The 23,534-nt window shown below is 45.3% G+C and overlaps 1 protein-coding gene across 5 annotated transcripts in view; it reads left to right on the forward strand.

The window, feature by feature from the left end:
• Prkcb (protein kinase C, beta) overlaps positions 1 to 23,534 on the forward strand; it is a 331,347-nt gene that overhangs the window by 275,671 nt on the left and 32,142 nt on the right. For all 5 annotated transcript variants that reach the window (XM_039101234.2, XM_039101232.2, NM_001172305.1 and 2 more), the window contains 6 exons: positions 5,467 to 5,558; positions 7,416 to 7,478; positions 11,863 to 12,001; positions 15,078 to 15,158; positions 15,443 to 15,550; positions 21,205 to 21,345. In XM_039101234.2, the coding sequence (XP_038957162.1) occupies positions 5,467 to 5,558; positions 7,416 to 7,478; positions 11,863 to 12,001; positions 15,078 to 15,158; positions 15,443 to 15,550; positions 21,205 to 21,345 (624 nt within the window). The remainder of the gene's footprint in view (positions 1 to 5,466; positions 5,559 to 7,415; positions 7,479 to 11,862; positions 12,002 to 15,077; positions 15,159 to 15,442; positions 15,551 to 21,204; positions 21,346 to 23,534) is intronic.

Below are 23,534 nucleotides of genomic sequence, written 5' to 3' on the forward strand. Positions count from 1 at the left end.
TATACACCTATGATTATCTAGAATTGTCCGCTACCCTGCTTTGAGAAACATTGCCATTTGGAAAGGTGTCCAGTGATCCCTCCACACTAGCACTGTGGGTTCCTTCCAGCAGCATGGCTGGCAGTGGAGAGACATCTGACACAGAGTGGGCATCATTAAGTGTCCAGAGGCTAAGGGACAGCAAGATGCCAGCCATAACATTTAGTAACCAAGACACTGGCCAGCCAAAGCTAGCCTGGTACAGTTCAGTGATGGTTGGGTCAGCATCCTCCCATGTACAGTTAGCAGTGGAAACAGATCATAAAGCACCAGCCTTAACAGGGCTGTCATGGGACTGGGATCCTGACTATTGGGTCTGGGGAGAGGGGACAAGTTAAACTAATCCAGCCAGAAATCAAGCAAGTAAAATCTCTCCCTCACTTCTCCCTCTGTGGCCAATGCCATCTGCTAGTTTTAAAAATAATTTTTAAAAGCAAGTGTTTTGGTTCTCTTCAGTGTGCAGCAAAGACAGATGCTATTTTAGGTTTGTTTTCTATCACCCCCCCCCCCCAACCAAGAACCAGGGGCTGAGTGTCGTTGGGCTCTGGTGTACTGTCTGCTTTATGCTACCAGCTTCGGTGTGACCTTTGAGCTAACTGCATATTCCACCTCTCCATTCCCCCCTCTGCCTCTCATTAGGTTGTTAGAAAGAGGAAGTAGTATTGATCCGAGAAAAAGATTTTTTTTCCCCAAAAAATATATAATTGGTTGATTTGCGCTGCTCGCTGTAAACCTGCAGCTCCAGCTGGATGCAAGGATAGAACACTGCGAACTTTCCCTGCTGCTGGGCTAGAGGCTTTGAAGGAAGGATGCATCCATATATCCCTTCCAGAACCTTCCACACTGCTTGTTCTCATGGGGGGCAGTGTAGTGAGAGACTCTGAGTGCTGGCCCTAGATCTGATCCGTCTTGGTTCAAACCCTGGCTCCGCCACTTACTAGCTGAGTGATGCTTCGCCAGCCACCTTCCTCTGTATCTCCTTTCACATGTAAAGAGAGAGGAGAACGATCTAGTACTTGTCGTGCTGGGTTGTTTAGAGATGTAAAAGAGATGGAGCATACACAGAGCACTTAACTCAGACAGACATCAGGTGTTTGATGATGGTGGCTTTGTGTCATCCTCGTCTGTGTAACAACTATTAGAATGCACCCTTGACCACCTTGATACCTTTTATATACAGTAATATAAACACCTATGCACTGGAAGGAATTATTTCCTTAGACGTTGGATTATACATTTGTTCTATGGCCAGAATTCTCCTAGGCAGTGTGTCTGTGCCATCTTGTATCTGGTTTAGTACCCTGTGGGTGGGTGATGAGTGTCCACTGTATAAGTGAAGAGAATCCTGGAGATCAGACAGGTTCATTGCATGGAAGTCGCATGGCTAGTAAGCGGCAGAATGACATTCCTGACACCCAGGATGCTGGCCTTGAACTCTCAAGCACAATCCTGCCCCAGCCTCCCAAGCTACTGGGATTACAGGCGCGCGCCACCACGCTCGACATTCCAACGCAGTGTTCGCTATGGCTTTGGGATCTCTGCCCTGCGGTGTCCCTCTTGCACTGATCCTCCCAGCGTTCTAGCCCTCCCAGTAGGCTTTGCAACGTTTCACGCAAAGCCGACTTTTACATCCCCCCTCAGCGTTACCAACATCTTAAACAACCCAACCCACAGTTTACAAAAAGATACCCAGTGCTCTGGACAATGGGATTCTGACACCTTCTGTTCCATTCCTAAGTACCATTTCATTCTAATTCTTGCTTAATTTTCTCTTTAAAAAATGGCTATGACCCACCAAGTTCACGAGGTGACCAGTAAGAGTGAGATACAGTGCTGGCCTGGCTTGAGAAGCCAGGTGATGCTCTTCATCCGGGTCAGAGTCGAAGCATACAGCACTGTGTCTGACAGGAGCCACTGTGTGTCTGACGGGAGCCACTGTGTTGGAGATACTGTCCTTGTCACACACAGAGGACACAGGCCCAGGGACATAGAGTGATCTTGAGGCCTGTCCCCACAGAAACATCTTTTCCAACTTTTGAACTCATGATGGTGCTTCAGGTGCCCATGGATTCCTGTGGCATTCACCCTTAATTTACACAGATGGATTGGTTTTGGCCGGAGATGGCAGACATTCAGTACTATCCATCACTAGACTGTCACTCACAAAATGAAGCTCCCAAATCTTTACGTTTTCCCATGTACAGATCCCCTTAACATGATCTGAGTCAGTCTGTCTCTGGTCTCTTCTCCCGCCCTGTCTCCTTTCTTCTCTGTTTGGACACTCTCACTGGTTCCTTGGTGGGTCCTAAGGTATGGTAAGTAAACTCTCTGCCCATGGTCTTTGCTAGGCTGTTTCCTCCACCAGACACATGCCTGCTCTGGGTGGGTTTGCTCAAGGGTCTCCTCGGTGATGTTTACGCTGAGCACTTTACTGCAGTTGACAGCCTCTACCCTGTCTCCTTCACCAGCACCCCAGTCTCTTTAACCTGGACCTTTCACACGGCACCCAATACCTTTTGACACTTTTTATAACCTCTAGTATTATCTTTAGCAATATCACTCTGCTGAGTTGAGACATAGATGGCAGGGGTTTTTGTTGGCTTTGTTCATTGCTTTTTCTCTCCTGTATCTGTAACCTGGTACCTAGTAGGGCTCTGAAAATAGTTCTTTATTTATTAAAGGACAAATGGATTAAACAGTGAGATAGACTGCTGTCAGGTTGAACATGTAATTACAAACTGTTGTGTCATCAGAGGGGTCATCTGCAGAGTCTCGCAGAAGACTATAGCAAGCAGACTTGACTTAGATTGGGTGGGTTAATTTAGAGGAAACGTTTTTTTAGGCTGGGAACATGAGGGGGATTTAAGTTTCCTGCAAATAGCGTGAGCGCTGCCATGGCAGGCCAAAAGAAAGCAGATTAAAGAAACAATGACGCCCAGGCAGAGCTAAGGGACTAAGCAGACTGAAGGAGCAATGACACCCAGTCAGAGCTAACGGGTGGGGTTGGGGGGATCGTTCATTCATTTAGCAAAGCCCTTTGACAGAAGGAAAGACGTCAAATCTCAGGTGGGCATTTCTCCAGGACCATGATACCTTCTGCCTCACTAGCCTTACAGACAGCACCATGGATCTGATTCCCTCCACTGTTCAGATGAAGAAACCCTGACATCAACACTTCAAATACACCCAGCTACTAAGAGCTAGAGCTGTGCTCCTAAATAAAGCCTCTTTGGCTTCCAAGCATGTAGTCTTTCACTCTCTGGACACCTCCTGTGTGTTGCTCAAATGCCAGAAACAGGCTTACCCAGAGCCTGGCCTGAAAGAGCTTACAGCCTTGAAAGTGCAAAGTCCCCTAGGTTGAGATATAGATTTGTTTTCCAGGTCCCAGTTGCTTTACTTCTGTATATGTCCTTGTTTTAGGTTCTTGTTGTTATATATAAAAACATGATCCTCAAAGGTACATAAAGCAGCCAAAGAAGGGAGATTAGATTATTCAATATGGCCACTTTGGAAAGAAGGAATCTGTCTTCAGAGTTATGGGCATGGCTTGGCTTTAGATAGAGGGCAAGACATATGAATAATGAAGCTGTCCTGGTCAAGATGTGGTCCTGCCCTTCATTGCCTCATCACTGTCTTGGCTCGGGTCTGTCCTGCGGGGTGGTCTGACTGTGTGTAATCACTTCCTGGGAGACACATGCCTCCTCTAGATAGGCTGGTTCTTCTGTCTCTTTTCTTCTTTTAGTATGAGACTTCTGGAGGATTTTTAATTTGGTGTGGAGCATTGTCTCCACTGTCTGATAGCTGATGGGAAAGATGCAGGTGTCTCTGTAGAACATCATGTCTTCCAATCAGGAGGTTACAGCTTCACTCACCTTGCTTTTAAATTTTAGTCTTGAGGGATTTAGGCCAATCTTCTGGATTTGTAATGAAAATTCCTGAAATATGCCTGTGCACACATCAGCACTTGCTGTAACGAAATGTCTGAGGAAAACAATTTAAAGGGAAGAAAGGTCAGTTGGCTCATGGCTTCACGGGTGTCAGTCTATGGTTACCTGGGCCCATCCACTATTACTCTCATCCATGAGGCAGAATGGTGGAATGCCCTGATGGTGCCGAGGAAGGAAGGGAGGGAGGCTAAGGAAGCAATTAGAGACAAAATATACCCTTTAAGATCATGTCCTAGTGACCCACTTCCTTCGGTAGCTACCGTCTCCTAAAGTTTCCACTGCCTCTCAGTAGCTTACTAAGTTATGAACCCATAAGAATTATCTCATTAATGAGAAACCTCATGTTCCAACCACTTCCTCAAGTCCCACCTCTGGACTCTGCTGTGCTGTTCTGGTTTGAATATGATGTGTCCTCATGGGTTATATATTGGGGCCTTGACTGAAAGCTGATGGACTTGTGGGAAGTGATTGGGTCCTAAGAGCTCTGGCCAAAATAGGCTTGTCTTCCCCTTAAGTTGCAATCTCAGGTTTTTAGTCACAGTGTCAAGAAAGGTAACTACCAGTCAGGGCTCCAGCCTTCCACATGCGAATATTTGGGGAGATTTCCAAGCCCAAAGTGCAGCGATGTCTTCCTGTTGCTTTTGAAACTCTGCTAAATGATGGATTTTGCCAGTCAACAGGTTAGTTCTCTGTCATCTCAAAACTCTGTGGCTTAAAGCAGCAGTAAACATTGATCACTGTACAGTTTCTGTAAGGGATTTATGCCAGCACAACTCCCTAAAAGTCTAATTCCTGGTCTCAAAAGAAGTGCCAGTCAAGTGGCTACTGCAGTCCTCAGATGGCTTAGACAAGGAAGGTGATTCAGTAATGTGACTAGCGTGCTGGTGCTGGTGTGTTGAAACTTTGAGGCTTCGTCAAAAGGCCTCTGCATAGTGCTGGTTGAGGGTCTGCCCATCATGGCTGCTGTAGAAGGTGCAGAATAGAAGCCATAAGGTCTTTTGTGACCTCATCCTAAAGTCATGCAACCTTATTGGTTACACAAATTAACCCAGTCATTGAGGGAAGATAGTACAGGTCAGCATGCACATTAGAAGGTGAAATCACTAGAGAGCCAACATGGAGACAGGCTCCCACAAATTACCACAAATTATATACCCAATATTTACTACTTTTTTTCCAGCAAACTCTGTACTAGAGAATAATACCAATTAAGTAGTAAGATCTATGTGTTAATTATATTTTCCAGCACAGATGAATTTCAATTTGTAGTTATTAATTAAAAGTGATTTCATTCCACCTGTGCTAGCCTGCATGCTTACAGTGGCACAGAGGTTACCCTTAAGGGGATGCTGGGCCCTGCCTGAAAGAACATGCTGGAGTTCTGGTAGTTCTCATCATAAATCATAGCTACTTCCTGCTCCCCATTTGGGTCCTGAGAAAGTATGGGGTGCTGACTTTGGTGTTTGCTCTCTTTCCTCAGGACCGCCTCTACTTTGTGATGGAGTATGTGAACGGGGGCGACCTCATGTACCACATCCAACAAGTTGGCCGTTTCAAGGAGCCCCATGCTGTGTAAGACAGACCTCCTGCTGTGCCCTTTCCTTGGGATAAATGGGTGTCAGTTCCTTTGGCGTTTTTTTTAGTCTACTAGGGATTTTTTCCCCCAACATCCCAGGCTTCCTCTTTGTGAGCAGTACTTGTCTAAGGAGGACTGTATTCTGCTTGCTTTGAGATGTTTCTTTATGTTCCTGAATCCCAAGTAAGAACTCATAGCTCTAAACTGATGGCCATTTCATAATCTCTAATTTTTTTGTCCCTCCATCCTGAGAAAGGTCTTCTAACTTCCTTGGGGAATGTCTTTGCAGGTTTTTGTTTGTTCATTTGCTAATATTTATTGAGAGCTTTCTTTGTGCGAGACCCTTGAGTACTGAACAAACACTATCTCATTTCATCCTGAGCAGTATGGGGAGAGAGATAGTCTCACCCAAGCTTTACAAACAAGTGAAATGAGACCCTGAGGGTGGGAATGGCCAAGATTCTAGACCTAGTGGAGGATCTGTGTGGGTGAGACCCACCTGTTTTGTTTTTCTGTTTCCTACGCCCCCTTCCCTCTCATTTTTGGGGAGATGAAGGTTCCAGTTGACTTGAAGCTGTGGTCCATGGGTTCTCCATTTTGTCCCCTCCAATCCATAAACCAGTAAGTGGTCATTTATAAAACAAAGATCTCACCAAGCTTCTCCTTTGCTTAGAACCCTGTGGGTGAGCAGACACAGAAAAAGCCATGGGAATGAATGTCAATTCTCCTTCCTGGGTGTCTGCTTAGGTTTTATTGCTTCTCCTGAGAGCCCCCAGAGCCCATGCAGGGACCCACCCCCCTGTTTTGTTCAGCCTGCTTCCTGTCTTCCCACCTCCTGAAGCCAGGAACACTGTTCTGTTTAGCCCTGTATTTCCTAATCAAGCTTTGTGATGGGATCATAAGACAGCTTTTCCTTGTCTCTCTGACATCAAGTTGACCGAGGTTTGAGTCATCATTACATGACACATACTATTAGGACTGAGCACAGTCCCCCGAGGTCTTGCCAACCCATGTGGCATAACTGGCAGGGTTTTCTTTGTTTTGTTTTAGTTTGGTTTTGTGCTCTTAAGATCTCTTTAGGAGCCAGACACAATGGCCAGCCCTTGAGATGCTGAGGCAGGGAGATTTCAAGTTTGAGGCAAGCCTGGGTTATATGACAAGTTACAGAGTTACAGGCCAGCTGAGCTGCATATGGAGTGAAGTTTGGCCTCAAGAAATACGAAAACAAAATAGGAACTGGGCTGTGCCTAGATACACACTGCTCTGGGTTCTCCTACTATCCCTAGCAGCATAAGAAAAAGCAAACTCCTCTTCCTTCTTGGTGGACTTCCACCAAGAGGTTACACATTAGACGCCAGCTGTTTCCAGTCCGGGCTGGACCATTCATCTGATGAATGTCTTCTCCAGGCCCTTCACAGATTTCATCTCTAAGCCTTAGTTTCCCTATTTGAACAACAAAGCTGTACTAGTAGGACCTATGTCATGGACTCTAGGTGGTATTAAAACAGATAACCCCCAAAACAATGTCAAGCACAGGCTAAGTTTTCAATGGCTTCCAGAGGCTGACACTAAAGCCTTCGAACTTGTACTATATTGAAACGATCCTTCTCCACCAGCCCATCCACCCCACTGCCCCTCCCCACTATGCAGTTGCTGACCCTTTACCCACCCCACACATGTCACTCTGAACCATCCTGGTCACCCATCCATGTACTCTGCATTTTAGGAGACATAGAACTGACTATCCACTGTGGGCTTTATATGCCAAGTGCCTCGTTCAATATTCTATTGACTTCTGAGCTAAGTGTATGGTGCCCTTGACTTTCTCCATCACCATTTTTTTTTAATTTCAGATTTTACGCTGCAGAGATTGCCATCGGTCTTTTCTTCTTGCAGAGCAAGGGCATCATTTACCGGTAAGTGAGCATGGCTGTTCTTTCTGTCTCCTCAGCTCCCTCAGCTCCTCCCTTCCTGCCTCTTTCTTCAACTGCTTTTAAAATTAGAATCTGTGGTGGGGGAGGAATCCTCCAGTACTAACTTGGGCATGTGTTCTGCTAGGCAGCATCGCCCACTGCCCTGGCAAAGTTTGGGCAGCTGTATATGGTGATAGCGAAATCTTGATGGACTGTGTCACCCATGATTCTCTGGGACCTCCAGCATGAGGACACTTAAGTCTCTGAGAAGAGGCAGCTCTGTGTAGAGGGCTCCAGCAGCACTTTCCTCCTGGACCCCACATCCGGGAAGCATGTAAAGAATCGACTGCAGCGCGTGTCAGGATCGTATTATTATGCAACCCTTTTTCTTGTATGTAGCTGCAATTTGGAAATAGATCTCTGAGTTGCTCTCCCTGAAAGACAGGATTAACTTCAGAAGTTGGCATTTGCCGGTTTGGGGAGAAACAAGTGTGTGATCATAGCTGTATGAGTCACACCATTTTATATTTCATGCACGGCAGGATAGCGAGCCTGAGGCTGCTACTTGTCAGTGAGTCCAGGGTGTACGGTTCCTCTTGCGCTGTGCAGATGAGATGGCACAGGCGATGGGGGATTCGACTGACTGTTATGTAATAGGAGCTGGTGGGGAGTGTGTTTCTCTCAGCTCTTGGGTCTATTTAAAGGCCCGTGAAGAGTCATATAAGCCCATTTCATTCATTTATTTACAAATATTCATCAAAAGCCTACTGTGTGCTATATACTGTTCCAAAGGGAGGGAACGGAGAAGAGGCAAAAGACTGTAAAGCAAGAGACCAAGAAGGGAACTATGGAGAATAGAGTTTATTGGAGTGCGGTAAACAGTGTGTAGAAAGGGTAAGATGGGGCGGCTGGTTCAGATGCTAACTTCTCTACTGTGGAAATGATGGAAATGCTGGCCTGCAGTTAGTGACACTTGGGTGTCCTGAACCCCTTGCTGTAGAGCTGAAGGGTGCGTGAGAAGCTGCAGGGAGACACTAACCAAAGACGGTGGGTTAAGTTTCACACAAGACTTTCACCTGAGGTCTCGACAGTAGGTTCCAACTCCTTCCCAGGATGCGCCTCCCAAAGAATATAACCAACCAGGCTCTTGCGAAGATTAAGTATGAGCTGCGCATGTGTTAGAAGGAAACCCAGCCCCAGGAAAGAAACTGAGTTCTCCTTAGCTGGGCTGGGGGTTCAGGACTCATTTTCAGCAGAGTGGGGCATGGATTGAGATTTGGAATTGAGGGCTGGAGAGATGGCTCAGCCGTTAAAGGCTAGGCTCACAACCAAAAATATGAGATTTGGAATTGATAAGCAAGCAATTGGGGTGCTAAGATAATCCCTACTCTAAAATGATCGATCGATCTATCTATCTATCTATCTATCTATCTATCTATCTATCTATCTATCTATCTATCTATATCTATCATCTATCTATTCTCTTTCTCCTCTCTCCATTTCCTCTCTCCTTGATTTTTCTTTTCATTCTCCATTTTTAATGCAGGATTTTTTTTTAAACAAAGTCCACTTCTTTCTTTTACTTGGATATTTTTATTTACATTTCAAATGTTATTCCCTTTCCCAGTTTCCCCATCTATAAGCCCCCAATCCCATTCCCTCTCCCCCTTCTTCTATGAGAGTGTTCCCCCTCCCCAGCCATTTCCCCTTCCCGCCCTGACATTCCCCTACACTGGGGGAATCCATCAAGGGCTTCTTCTCCCATTGGTGCCCAACAAGGCCATCCTCTGCTACATATGCATCTGGAGCCATGGGTCAGTCCATGTGTATTCTTCAGGTAGTGGTTTAGTCCCTGGGAGTTCTGGCTGGTTGGTATTGTTTTTCTTATGGGGTCGCAAGCCCCCTCAGCTCCTTCAAACCTTTCTTTAACTCCTCCAATGGGGACCTAGTTCTCAGTTCAATGGTTTGCTGCTGGCATTCGCCTCTGTATTTGTCATGCTGTGGCTGAGCCTCTCAGGAGACAGCTGTATCAGGCTCCTGTCAGCATGCACTTCTTGGCTTCATCAATATTGTCTAGATTTGGTGGCTGTATATATATGGGCTGGATCCCCAGGTGGGGCAGGCTCTGAACGGTCATTCCTTCAGTCTCTGTTCCAAACAGATAGTTAGAGGGTAGTTAGGGATTGCTCTGATTTAGTCAAGGGTACATGATTTAGAAGTCCAACTGAATAGGGCAGTTCTTAAGGATCTAAGATGACAAAGTTTTTTATTTTTCCTTTTCTGAGGAACATGCTACACATGGATGGGGGCAGAGATGACTCAAAGATCCTTTCTGTCAAACGTAGTATCTGGTTTATTGGTCATTGATGCTGAAGTCTGTGCTAACTTTCCTTAGTGGAGTTCTTCAAGATAATTTTTCTAGCCCTCTTTTGACACAGAATGAGAGTATCTTACACAGAGAAAGAGCAACCAAAGCAACTCAAGGCTGAAGTGATAGCTCAGTGGGTAAAGCACAAACATGAAGTCCTGAGTTCGGATCCTCAATACCCACATACAAAAACTGGTTGTGGTAGCCTATGTCTAGAACAGAGGCCAGTGACTCAGCTGCTTGTTTCTGGGCATATAGTCAACTTGAGGGGTGTCATGTATAATTAATTCATTCATATATTTGGTATATAGTTGCTGCACAGTACAGCACATACCTTGCCTTGAAAACAAGCATGAGTGCTGTCTAAGATTGGGTCTATGGATGGTGACAAAGATACTTTGGATGGGGAATGTTGCTGTCTGCAGTGGATGCAAGTGGATGGATCTCCTCTTGAATGAAGAGACCTCATAGACAAATAGGAGGTGTCCGGATATGTTGTCAAGATATCTATTCAGCTGATAACGATAACAGCAACACTCAGTTCAGCTTTACTTAACTTGGCTGCCAGTAAGAAGTCCAAGGACACATCTGAAAGGTTAATCTATCACATTCCTTGTAGCCTCTGATTATTATTAGCTTTCTGGACCTCTGGAGCTTTCAGACTTATATTATTGTTTCTGAATCAGCTCCGTGTACAAGAGCTTGCCTCTTTGTTGGTGATAACCAAGAGGGTTTCAAAATTTTGATGGTTCTCCATTGGCTCCCATGCCTGCTATTGAACCAGTCACTGTGAGTACGATTTCTAATGGCAAAGTACAGGCCAGTAAAACCACTCCTGTGACCAGAAGTCAGGTTCATCATCATCCCTATAACATGGCCTAAAGAGAGGCCAGGAAAGAGTTGTACCAGACATTCAGATCCAATCAAGATGATGCAGGAGAGAACTCCAAGTTAGGAAGTGGGTTCCATACCTCCTAGAGAACTAGACTTCCATGCCTTCTATTAGAATCAGATCAGTCTGAGACATCAAGCATCAATACTCACTGGTACTCAAAATGTTGACATTGGAGTAGACATTTAAGAAGAAGCAAGTTGGAAAGATACCCCACGGGATATGAGAACAATCTTACATTGCTGATGTCAGTTTTCCAGACTATGAAGCTCTCCTCATCCACACAGATGCCAATATTAGGATGAGAGCAAAGGACAAATTCTTTAAAGCCCAGATGTCACTGTCTTAGAGACCCATCTTATAGTGGCATCCCCTTCCACTCTTACTATCTCTTTGTCACTTTCCTATTCACCAAATTGCTGCACAGAGGTCAAATAGCCATGATCATAAGGAGAAATATTACTTATTTTTGCTCAACACTGGGGCTTAATTGGAATATAAAAGAACCATTCTTACTTATTTTGTTCATAGTTAATGTTTTTAGCTCCAGGAATAGTGCCTGACACATAGCAGACATGCAACAGACCCCTATTGATTGAAGGAACAGTTGGAGCTCCCAAGTACTGTCCCACAAAGTAGGAGAGCAAGAAATACTTAGAGTTAGGTAAATTCTCTGAATCTTTTTTTGCTAGCTCCATGATCTTCAGAGACACATCAAAAGTAATATTTTCATGAAAAAATACCTTTTTATATAATGGAAGAGACCTCAGGTGTAAAGGTTAACTTGTGGACTTCTCTTGGATTCTGGAATCATCCATGGTTCTGTGTTCTTTCCTTATCTTCCTATGGTTTCTTTATTCCCTGAAATAATGTCTCCTTGTATCTTTGTGAGACATGTAGCACAGTTCACTCTTTAGAAAAAGAAAGTGCAGAAGTTCATGAGAGCTTTTTGTTATAATCTCCCTGCTAGATTGTAAACCACTGTAGAAAAAAGTGGATTTTATGTTAGCGTTGTGTCCTCGAAGCTCCTAGCACAGGGGTGTGATGTATACATAGCAAGTGACTATTGGCTGAGTTGAAATAAGCAGCATGCAAACTAAACTTCCAAATCCTTATGTCTGCCACAGTGACCTGAAACTTGACAACGTGATGCTGGATTCCGAGGGGCACATCAAAATCGCTGACTTTGGCATGTGTAAAGAGAATATCTGGGATGGGGTGACAACCAAGACATTCTGTGGCACTCCAGACTACATTGCCCCAGAGGTGAGAGCATACGTCCACCTGCAGTAATGTTTCTCCTGCTCACAGATAGCTGTGAGAAGGCTGAGAAGGGTGGAGGGTGTTGCCTGGGAACCTTGGGCTGGCCTCGATCCTGCTTTCTAAGTCATTCCTCTGAGTTCTCACTTGCAGATTAGTTTAGCACATCCAGACGCTCTAGAAAGCCAAATATGTCAAGATGCAGGGAGGATTTTTTTAAATAAAACTCAAAAGAACGATCCATCACACATCAGTAAGAACACATCTATCATCAAGCTGCCGTGGCTCGAGGCCATATGATGCCTCCTAATTATGACATTGAAATGTTGGTTGCGAGAGTGAGAGACAGAAAGGGAACGAATCCTCTGGGCTGACAAGACACATCGTGGTGCACCGCACAGTGGAGATGCATTCTTGGAGACTCCAAATTTGTCTTCCTGTGTTAAAGATATTGGTTAAAGGGTGAAAGCTCATCAAAGTAGCCTCCATCCTCTCACAGGAGGCAGCCAATCACTGGCTTTTCACAACACGATATGACACAATGATTTGAGAGTACATCACACAGAGTCTTGGAGAAAGGGACGTCCGAGGATTGCTCTTTTCCTTGGCTAGCTGTCAGTCACTTGCTATACGAGACTTGTCTAGAAGGTTTCTCATGGAGGTTTAAAACTAAGCATAATGTTTAAACCTGCATGTTCTGTGCCCAAACAACCCCTTCCTAGAAACCTAGGTTGCACACACAGATAAATGTGCACGCACAGAGAAGGGAGCACATTCAAAGCCCTTCTTTCATTCCAGCGTTAGTTACTTCTTCATAATGAAAACTAAGAGAGAATCTCAGTATTTATGACTACCAGTAAAGGAGTTAGTCACTAGTACACACCATATTTGTGTCAGGAAGTCACATATAACCTTGAAAAGATCAGATCGTGTCTCCATGAACTAACTGGAAGTAATGTTCCTCCACAGGGGTGAGGGCAGAAGACTGTGGTTTAATTGTGGTAGAAAACATAAAAAAAAAAGTAAACATCATTATTCACCAAATCAAGAGAGTGAGTTAAATGTATATGAAAATACGGATGTGTTTCCAAGACATACGGATAAAAGGAAAACTAAAATCAAATGAGGCGTGGTCACACCCACCTGCCATCCAAGCACTCGGGAGGCTGAGGCAGGGGAAACAAGTTCGAGGCCAGGTTGAGCTACCTAGCAAGGCTGCTCCACAAATGAAATATTAAAAATAAGACAAATGCAAATGAGAAATAACAAATATGACAGCACTGTTTATAGACAGTGGCGGTAGCACCCAGGACGCTGCTGTGTGTTTTCTCTGAGTATGCAAATGCTCATGAAAAAGTGCAGACAGTCTGCCTGGGAGATGACACACAGATTTCAAACACCGCAGAGGGTAAGAATGCTCCAGTCTCTCTGCGTGTCATTGATAGCTGTGTGTCATTGATCCTCCCGCAGAGTAAGAGGTGTATTTGTGTATCCCAGTGTGGCACACAGCTCCTGGGTGTGTCCTTTGTTCAATGAGTTCTAGTTCCCATATCAATCTATACTCAGAGTCACAGGGGAGGTTTAAACTTTTTAGGATGCCCAAATGTCACCCTTTTGACCATTAAATCCGAATCCCTGTAGTGTCATGGTCTTCAACAGCTTCTGGGTTACTGAGCACACTGTGCCCTGAGCAGACCGCCTCTTCCTTCAGCTCGCCGCTGTCCTTGGTCAGCTTTGTTGTTAACTAACCACACCACCTCTGGCAACTTTTCTCACCTTCCGGGCTCTATTTTCCTTGGTAAAAGGTTTAACTTTCTTGGATTGTCAGAGCAAATGAAACACCAAGTGCCTTAAAGGTATGAAGACACGTTCACTGAGAAGCTTCTCGCGGAGACTGTCTTGCAGTCACTTCTGTTCCGAGTACATTTCTTATTCATTTATTCTTTTGTTTCATTATTTGCCTGTCTTAAACTTCCAAATTAAAAATGCATATCTACAGTGTACAAAGTGTTTCAGGCAAGCGGAAAGGTTGACTTGAATTAATTTGTATATGTATAATCTCGGGTGCGTAACCTTTATTGTTAAAGTCAACACTCAGTAGCTTCAAAAATACTACTATTGTGTGTATATGTATGCATGCATATGCCATAACACATACGCACGCACGTGCGCGCGCACGCACACACACACACACGCACGCACGCACGCACGCACGCACGCACGCACTTCAAAGTAAAAATAAAATCTTAAAAAGTAACCACTGTGCCGGTACACAAATCTGATAGAAATGTAGAGTGAAGAGCACACTCCATGGCGTGTCCACCTCTGAAGTGCCCGAGCTTAAGTAGAACACACACCAGTTTAATGTACAGTTGTCGGAAAGAGTCTAGCAGGAAAAATGTCTCGACACAGAATTATAGATGGTTTTCACAGAATCCTTTTTACCATATATACTTTCCAAATCAAAACAGAGGTAAAAGAATCACAAATACTTTTACACTTTAGGGTGTTGTATTTTTAATCATGGTTCAAAAGAACCACACTGAACTGTGGGTGTGGGTCAGACAGAGACGAAGTCACCCAGCAAGCATGAGGCCCTGAGTTGAATCCCTGGCTCCGTGAGCAAACAGATGAAAAACAAAACAAATGCCCACATGTTGTAAATTTTACCATCTTTAAATATGCGGTTCAGCAGTGTTAAGTATAGCCACATTATTGTGTAAATGTTTCTACTCCATAGTGAGAAACAAAAATAACCACTCTTAGTTAAAATGACATACACAGAAAATTGAAACATCACACCATACCCAGTGCCTTAAAAAGGCAGGGTGGCATTCAGATGTTTGCCCAGCGGCAGGTGCTTTTGTCAAGCTTCAAATGGGAGGAAACAGTACGGGTGCACCCTAACCTCTTTGTCCACTCTCTGAGACCCTGCTTGAATCTGGGACGGTAGCAGCCATTGTAATCTTGCACAGAAGGCCAGGACCATACCTGAGACTCCTCACCCGAGTGCTAGTCCACTCTTCCTATAAATGTGAATTCAGTCTCTGGCCACTCTGATGGGATGTCCTCTGTTTTCCAGATCATTGCTTATCAGCCCTACGGGAAGTCTGTGGACTGGTGGGCGTTTGGAGTCCTGCTGTATGAAATGTTGGCTGGCCAGGTAATTGAATTTTAAGTGATCGGTAAGAAAATTATTCTCCACCTTCGGCCACATGGTCTCTGGAGGAAGTAACAATTTGGTCACAGCTCATGAATCGAAGTACTTCTGACTTTTCTGGCCTTGGGGTTACTTAAAGTTTGTTGATCATCTTTTCTCATGAACATTCCAGAGGGTAATGTAGTCTTGGGATTGGGGGGTGGGGAGAAGGAAGCCCTCCCGGACAGAGAAAGCTGGGAAGAGGGCCTGGCAGGGGCTCTTCTCCCACCCTGCCCTCTGCTCCACAGGCACCTTTTGAAGGGGAGGATGAGGATGAACTCTTCCAGTCAATCATGGAGCACAACGTGGCGTATCCCAAGTCCATGTCTAAGGAAGCTGTGGCAATCTGCAAAGGGGTAAGTTGTCTGTCCTTTGGGGCCAAAACTACCATGCAAGGAATATTGGTTATGCCACAATTAGTTAGAAGCAGAGGATTACTATTACCTCTGGCTCTGCTTCAAACACCAGAATCCTGCTATGACACCATTCTCTTCTGGAAAAGAGAGTTCCCTTCTCATTTGCACCAAGGTCTGTAGAGGTAGCCATGTACTGGAGTCTCACTTTTAGCTGGGCACCAGTCCTAAGCCTTACACAAAGAAACCCAGAGACATTGCTCAAGAGCTGGAAGCATGGGAAGAAGGCCGAGGGTGTCCTGCTCTACTGCATATGTCTTTAGTTAACATTAAAATTTTATGACGTTTGTTGTAAGTAAATTTCAAACAGTATTGATTCTAAGTGATCACCTGGATAAGCTGAATTAAATTCAGTGTCCCCAGACTTGCATGATCTCCCTCAGCTTGTAGTACACAGGTGTGCACATAGCTATGTACACACATGCACACAGTTCATAGAGCACAGGTACACACCTATAGCTTATGGAAATAAGTCCCATGAAGAAAGGCAAGCAAGAGCTTTCAGGTAAGGCTTCTTTGTGCTACTTTTATGTTGGATCCAATCTGCTTTTAAGACTGTGCAGACCTAGGCCCCAGACCAGGATTAGGTCTACATACTGGTGTTCTGAAAAATACCCCCACGTAGCTCAAAATGCACTGCCTTTTAACACAGTTGTCCAAAGGATGCAGTTTCTCAACCACCAACGGAAGTGTGAAAGCTTCACTCTGAGACTGAGGGAACAGCATGCAAGGATAGCAGTTTTAGAAAGGCTTTCCCACCAGCTAACACAGAGGGAAAGTTCTAAAGGTTAGACCCTGGGCTATGCCTGAGCACAAGGCTCCTACTGTGTGTCCAAATATACCAGGGCTGTCATCATAGATCTCTAGGATGCTTGTATATTTTCCACAGCCCACCCAGCCCTGCTCTTCCTGATCCGAGTCCGATGCCATCTATGTGGCTCTGGTTAAGGAAATCGGCAACAGTCAAGGCAGCTCAGCATAAGTTTTGGTCCCGGTGACGGGAGCTGGGCCAAACTCATAACGTGAAAATACCTTGTAAGACTGACTGAACTCTCGCCCGCTGAATCACCTGAGCATTGTGTTTGAGCTACACCAGCGAGGAGGCAGACATCTCTGGGGAAGCCATGTGTGAATTAGCCTCAGTCCCTAACATCTTCAGGTTAAATCGGTTACAAAATTTTTCTTGGAGGGTGTGAGGCAGAGAAAGAATGAAAACAAGGAGCTCAGAGAAGACTTAAGGGTTCATCGGGAACACTGGCAAAGCCCATAGTTAAAGGAGGATGCAGACAGAGGCCGAGGTCGGTGAGGCTCCTGGAGGCATCGTGCTAAGAGAGGAGCGGGAGGAGTCCATGGTGGGCTTTAATTTGTTTAATGATTCCCAACATGTGAAGATCTAGATATTTTCCCATAAATGCTCAGCTTTCCGGCTGCCACATTGTCCTTTCCTACAGAGCATCAGTCAGCAAGACTGGAAGTCACATCCCCTTTAGATAGGACTGCCCTCTCCAGTTTGTAAAAAAAATAAATAAAAATAAACCAGATTCTGTGTGAGTTCCCATCCCAGTCCAAGGATATAAGCCACTAGGCTCATGAGGGAGTTATTTGACCTGATTTGCGGATGGAGGCCAATAGCAGCACTGCACATAGGGTCCTTTGATGATTAAACCAGTTAATACCTAGAAATCACTTAGACCAGAGCCTGGGTTCTGCTCCAGAACCCTAAGGCCATCTCCAATATGAGTAATGCTGTCACGGCTCTGTTTGCTGTCAGGCTTCTCTTGGCATTTGAGCCTGTGTCCCTCTGTGACAGGAGAATTTGGAGAGGGAAGGATTTAGGAGATCAAAAGGCCCCTGCAAATCCTCGTCACACCCTCTCCTTCCTTAGGTGTGTGGTTTTGAGCGATTTCCTCGAATCTTTGGCCTGCTGCTTCTTCATCTCCAAAAGCAGAATAAAAGTACTTGATGAGTCATTTCCCAGACATTAAGTGAGGCCGTAGAAGGGGACTCTTGTGTGGCTTGTGCATAGTAGGTGTTCAGGGCATGCTCATGGACTTCCCCTTCCCAACCCATCTCTGCCTGGACAGCTCGGGGTAGGGGTTCTAAGTGGGTCATGGAGGAGAGAAATTTTTCCAGGTCAGCTGCCTTCAGCTTCAGCTCCAATTAGCACTTTGCCTGGTGGAGTTGTTTTCTATCAATTCAGGATCCATAACCTTCACAGTGAGAGGGAGTGACTCTCTTCGCTGTGTGTGCTGGGATGCCGTTCTGAGTTGAGTGGGCTGAGTGCAGCCTGGACTCTCTCTTTAAGGCGGACACTCCTTCAAAGGAGGAGTGATGTGTAAGCTTAGAGCCAAATGCTTCCTCCTGAGCAGAGGGGCCCCTGGAGATGCGTCTGGGAGGTGATCCGAAATGGGAACAGTGATTACATCCAGCTGTCTACATGGCTTCAGGCACAAGAGAGTGGAGTGTGGGAACCCGGCACTCCTGACTGCTCTGTGTGTCTACCGTGGCACTTCTTTGCCTGCAGTCTTCCTGCCTCCAAAGAATCTGAAAACAGCCCTCTTTCCCACATACACCATCTTCTCTAGATGCCTAGCTCATTAAGGAAAAACCCTATTCTCCACCATGAAAACAGCAAAAGCTTGCTCTGATTTCCATGGCCAGGATGCTGGAAGAAGACAGAAGCCGAGACTAGCAAGTTAGAGTGAAAATAAAGAGAGACTGAATTACAGAGGCTGAGAGAGCTGAGCTATTCAGAACCTGACCCTGGGGCTGGGGAGGAGGCTCCACTGGCAAAGCGCCTGCTGCACTTGAAGACCTGAGCACAGTCTCCAGGACTCACATGAAAAGAGCCAGCGGCAGCAGCACACAGCCTAGCTCAGAAATGGGGAAGTTGAGACCAGAGGATTTCTGGGTCTCACTGACTAGCTAGCTTAGCTAAATTGGGCAAGTTCCAGGTAAAAATGAGAGACTCTGTCTCAACCAAACAAGGTAAAGAGTGATTGAGGAAGACATGGGTGGTCTGGACTTGACATACACATGTACACACACACACACACACACACACACACACAGACACACACACACACACACACAGAGAGAGAGAGAGAGAGAGAGAGAGAGAGAGAGAGAGAGAGCGCTTTCCTCCTTGATTTTGTGACCTTGGGCAGATGACTTTACTCTCTGGACTAGTTTGCTTATAGGGAAAATAGTTGCTGAAGCCTCAGAGCGTTGCTATAGGATTCAAGAGTTAAAATAATGGCTGGGCTGCCTTTAGCCCAGAAACCAGACACATAATGCTCTCGGTCCATGGAAACATAATTGGTGTTGATGTTATTATTATCAGAGTTAATGGAGACGTCCTAGACCAGCAGTTCTCAACCTGTGGGTCATGACCTCTTTGGGGGATGAACTACCCTTTCACAGGGGTCACCTAAGGCCATTGAAAGTCACAGATATTTATATTATGGATCATAACAGTAGCAAAATTACAGTTATAAGGTAGCAATAAAAATAATTTTATGGTTGGGGGGGGGTCACCATAACATGAAGAACTGTATTAAAGAGTTGTAACATTAGGAAGATTGAGAATCGCTGTCCCAGACTTTCTACCCATCCAAACCCCATACAAATGTCAAGTCTTGCCCTCCATTGACTTTTCCTGACCAAGTGAGACCACGGATATCTCTGGGAAAACCACATACAGCGTGTATAAAGTGGAGACATGACTGTACGGTTCCAAGGTGTAGCCAAAGAGATGTTTTTTATTGTAGATATGAGGGAGAGTACAGCCAGAGGCCTCAGGAGGAGTCCAGAGCAAGGAGAGAAAGCAGTAGACTGAACGTGACCAGCAGCCTGAACTGGGCCATGAGAGGAGAGAGAGAGGAAGGGAGGGAGGAAGAGAAGAACATGTGGACAAAGGTGACCAAGAGAAAGGAGGCCAAGGAGCACATGGTTGAAATGGCAGGATTATGTAGGAATCAGAAGCTGAGAGAGAAAGCGCATAAGCAGGAGAGCAAGGTGAGAAACTCAGGTACTGAGTGAGCCTGGAGGCCAGTATGTGCTCTGCGTGCCAAGAGGCATCGCAGTTGGCCATTCTGTGTCAGGTTCCGTTTCTTTTGGACCTGACATCAGAGACCAGAGATCTTCTCCCTCTCTCCCCCTCCCCCTCCCTCTCTCCTCCTCTCCCTCTCCTCCCCCTCTTTCTCTCTCCCTCCCCCTCCCCCTCCTCCTCCCCCTCCATATCCCTCTCCCTTTTCCTCTCCCTCCCTCTATCTCTCCCCCACTTTGATACAGGCTTTCTTTATTGAGCCCAAACTGTCCTTGGCCTCTTCCAACAGTAATCCTCCTGTCTCGGTTTATGAAGTGCTGGGATTACAAGCATACACCATAAGGCCTGGCTCCTATTTCTCCTAAAAGCCCCAATTTTGGTGCTATGCTGAAGTGGGACTGGATCCCACCATAATTAGAAGTCCTTGTGTTTGTCTGAGTTCTCTGAGTGTCGTTTGCTTCACCATTTCAAGAGGGAAAAGGAAAAGACTCCCCTCATTGGGGTTACTATGACAGTCGAGTAGGGTCATTCATGCCTGTAAGAAGGAGCTAAGAACACTGAGTTTGTGGGACTTTCGCTCCTGGGAAGACAGAGCACACACGGAAAGTGTATGCTTGTAACGGTGGCTCTGGGGCATCCTGGAAGCAGGATTCATGTCACGTACACGGCAGTTCTGAACTGCTGGGTTCCACCTTTACCCACTGGGCAAAACCGGGGGTGTTTGGTGTCACAGTTCATTCTTCCCTGTTTTTCTGCCCTCTTCCTTTTTTTCTGAATCACCAACTCCTCCATATTTCTTCTTGGTTCATTCGCTAACATCTTGCCATCAGAGATGCTTCGGGTTCATTTCTAAGAGCAAGTCTATTTAGTGGTTTCATCCTAGTGCATATCTATTCATCTTGTTTTTTTAGCACTGGCTCACAGACCCAAAGATGGAGAGTTTTGATAATTAAGTAATTTGAACAGAACACCAGAGAAACCTCAGCGGAGCAGAGGGAACTTGTGATACAGGGAATGAGCTGGGCTAGCTTTGGACTATTTAATGAGCTTTCTGAAACTAATTACTTGAAACTTGAGTCCACTTGACTAATATTTTTCTTCTTCTTTTTTTTAATTTTCACAAGTGCTTTGCTGAGAAATTAAAGTGGCATCCGAATGAACGTATCCTTCGAGTTGGTCAAACACCAGTGTTTCTTATGACAGAAGAAAGGGGGCTTGAACATGCAGAAACTGGCTTCATTAGGGGCACCAGTAATCACATAAAGCTCATTCTTGAACCCAAATGACAGCCTGTGACATTTTTAGTGTGACATTCAAGGCCACATTTACGCTTTGGTTTGATTCTCCCCGAGGGACTTTGCTCTGGGGTGGGTAGCATTTCAGTCTTTCCTACAGAGGCCTGGCTGAGAAACCATCACTAGGAGGAAACTCAGACAGTAAGATTGGTTGATACTCCGCACTGACTTTCCTAAGTCATTGGAATAATAAACTCTCAGCAGCTCTCATTTCCTAGTCTGCAATCTGTTCAAGGTTTTTCTTTCCTTTTTAGCTAATGACCAAACACCCAGGCAAGCGCCTGGGTTGTGGGCCTGAAGGGGAACGAGACATTAAGGAGCATGCATTTTTCCGGTATATCGACTGGGAGAAACTCGAACGCAAGGAGATTCAGCCACCTTATAAACCAAAAGCTGTAAGTAAGCCTCTCCGAGGCTGGCCGGTCCTTGGACACAATATGCTCTTTCTTTTGTGTGTGCATGTTCTGACTGCTCATCGAGGTGTGGACATGCGTGAATCAACTTGAATATAGACATAGGCGCCTCCCTCCCTGTGTGCACCAAGTCACTGCATGCCAACATGGCAATTATTGTGGAGCCAGGCCTCTGTACATAAAGGAGAGACACTTGATACGGAGCTCTGTTGTTGCTGTTGTTGCCTTGATTCAATTACTGTAACTGTCTGAGCTGCCACCTCCTGGGTGTGGGGAGGGGATGGTTCTTGGGCGAGCAGAGTCCAGACTTACTTCGGAATTGTGATGAAGAATCTAATTTTGCCCTCCTTCCTTCCCCAGTTCAACTGTGTCATTTTCTCTTCAGACTGACATTGAAAAGGTCATGTTGTTTATCTCAATGGTATTTAAATTGAATTCTGAAACCTACAGTGATACTACCTCTGAGTTGGTAACTGAGAATGGTTCTCCAGCCAGCCCTTTCTCCAAGTGAAGGAGAAGGAAGCAGAACCACAGACCTCCATGAGGTTGGGGTGTAGACGAGGTTATCATGAAGTTGTGATGTCAGAATAAATCGTTCTTCTATAGTCGCTGGGGAAAATTCCCAGCTCCAAAGACCCAGCAGGGTCCTTGTGAGCTTCTTTAGAGGAGGAGGGGGAGTTTGCACCTGGATGAATCAGAATGGTGGTTTTATGAGGTGGATGTTTCTTTGTTGATGTTAAGTAATGCGCAGACCTGGTGACTTTGTTAAGTGTTGCGAAATCACTGAGGCTGTAAAGGGAACATAAACATTGTCTGAGGGTCTCAGTGTTCAGATGAGAAAGGTGGTGATGATAGTTATTTTAGTGTGATAATTGCTAATTTCCTGAGCATTTATTATGTACTAGGTGCCATGTTGAGCATTTCATTTACAGCATTAATTAAACCCTCACAACATCCTACAAGGTGGGAGCCATTATCCTGGCATGTGGGAGTAGAAAGGGAAGACTCAGAGAGGTTCAGGCACTCTCACCACAGTTACCCAGCGGCTGTGGTGTGGGGTGAAGGGAGGATCCATGTCCTGAAGAGTCCAACTCTATTGGAAGCTTTCTATGTTTAGGGAAAGGGACAGTAGTAAAAGAAAATCTCTCAAGTGATTCTCACAACTCTGTAACTGCCCCATCTCTGCCGCCCCCCTGCTGAGCCTCGTTCTGGATATATCTGAGTGCTAAGAAGCCAGCTCCAATGGAAGCAGCCAATTCCATTGTTGAATATTCTATATTAATATCCAATCAATCTTCCCAGAAAGACCAGCAGAGACCCACTCTCTCTAGATCCTTCTGGAAGTTTGTGGGATTATGTCTGGAGTTTAGGCATCTGGATTAAACGCCTCCTGAGAGCACAACCATATGACATCACTTCTGAGTGTCATCATTCATCTTAAAACAAAGACACAGACTGGAGCATGGCATTCCTAATAGCATCTGACCATCAGCGAGTAGACTCTGTGTCCTGACTATTTCCTCGCTTGTGACCTTGGACCAGTCAAGTTCTCTCTGACCTAGTTACTTCTTCATCCTCTGTAGTGTAGCAAGATTTCTGCCTCGGAGGATCATTATGATACAGAAAGCACTTGGGATGAGTCTGATTCATGACAAATTCTCGAGGATAGTTGAGTATGGTGGTCAACAATGTCATTGAGTAGTTAGCTTTGGGTTTAGGGTCTTTGAGGGACAAGTTAGTAGTAGCACTATTTCCTAAAGGCAGTGTCTGTGTTCAGTGTTAGGGTGAAGAAGGGGCTACATGTCCTTGGCAGCACTGAACCCTTTGGGAATAAATTGAAAGGTAACTTGGGAGGGAAGAGCTGGCTCTTTGTTCAGGAAACTGGTGAAACAATGACTCACTTGAGTGTGCGTGTGTGTGTGTGTGCATATGTATATATGTTTGAGTGTGTGTGTTTAAATGCTGAGTATGTGTGTGCATGTATATGAGTATGTATGCATGTTTGTGAGTATGTATTATGTATTCATGTTTATGCATGTGTGTATGAGTGTATGTGCAGAGTGTGTTTGTTTAAATGCTGAGATGTGTGTATATGCACATGTGTGTATGTATGCATATGTGTATATGCATGTTTGTGCATGTGTATGAGTGTATGTGTGAGAGTGTATTTA

This window comes from Rattus norvegicus, chromosome 1, assembly GCF_036323735.1.
Source record: "Rattus norvegicus strain BN/NHsdMcwi chromosome 1, GRCr8, whole genome shotgun sequence".
In the NCBI taxonomy this organism is placed as follows: Eukaryota; Metazoa; Chordata; class Mammalia; order Rodentia; family Muridae; genus Rattus; species Rattus norvegicus.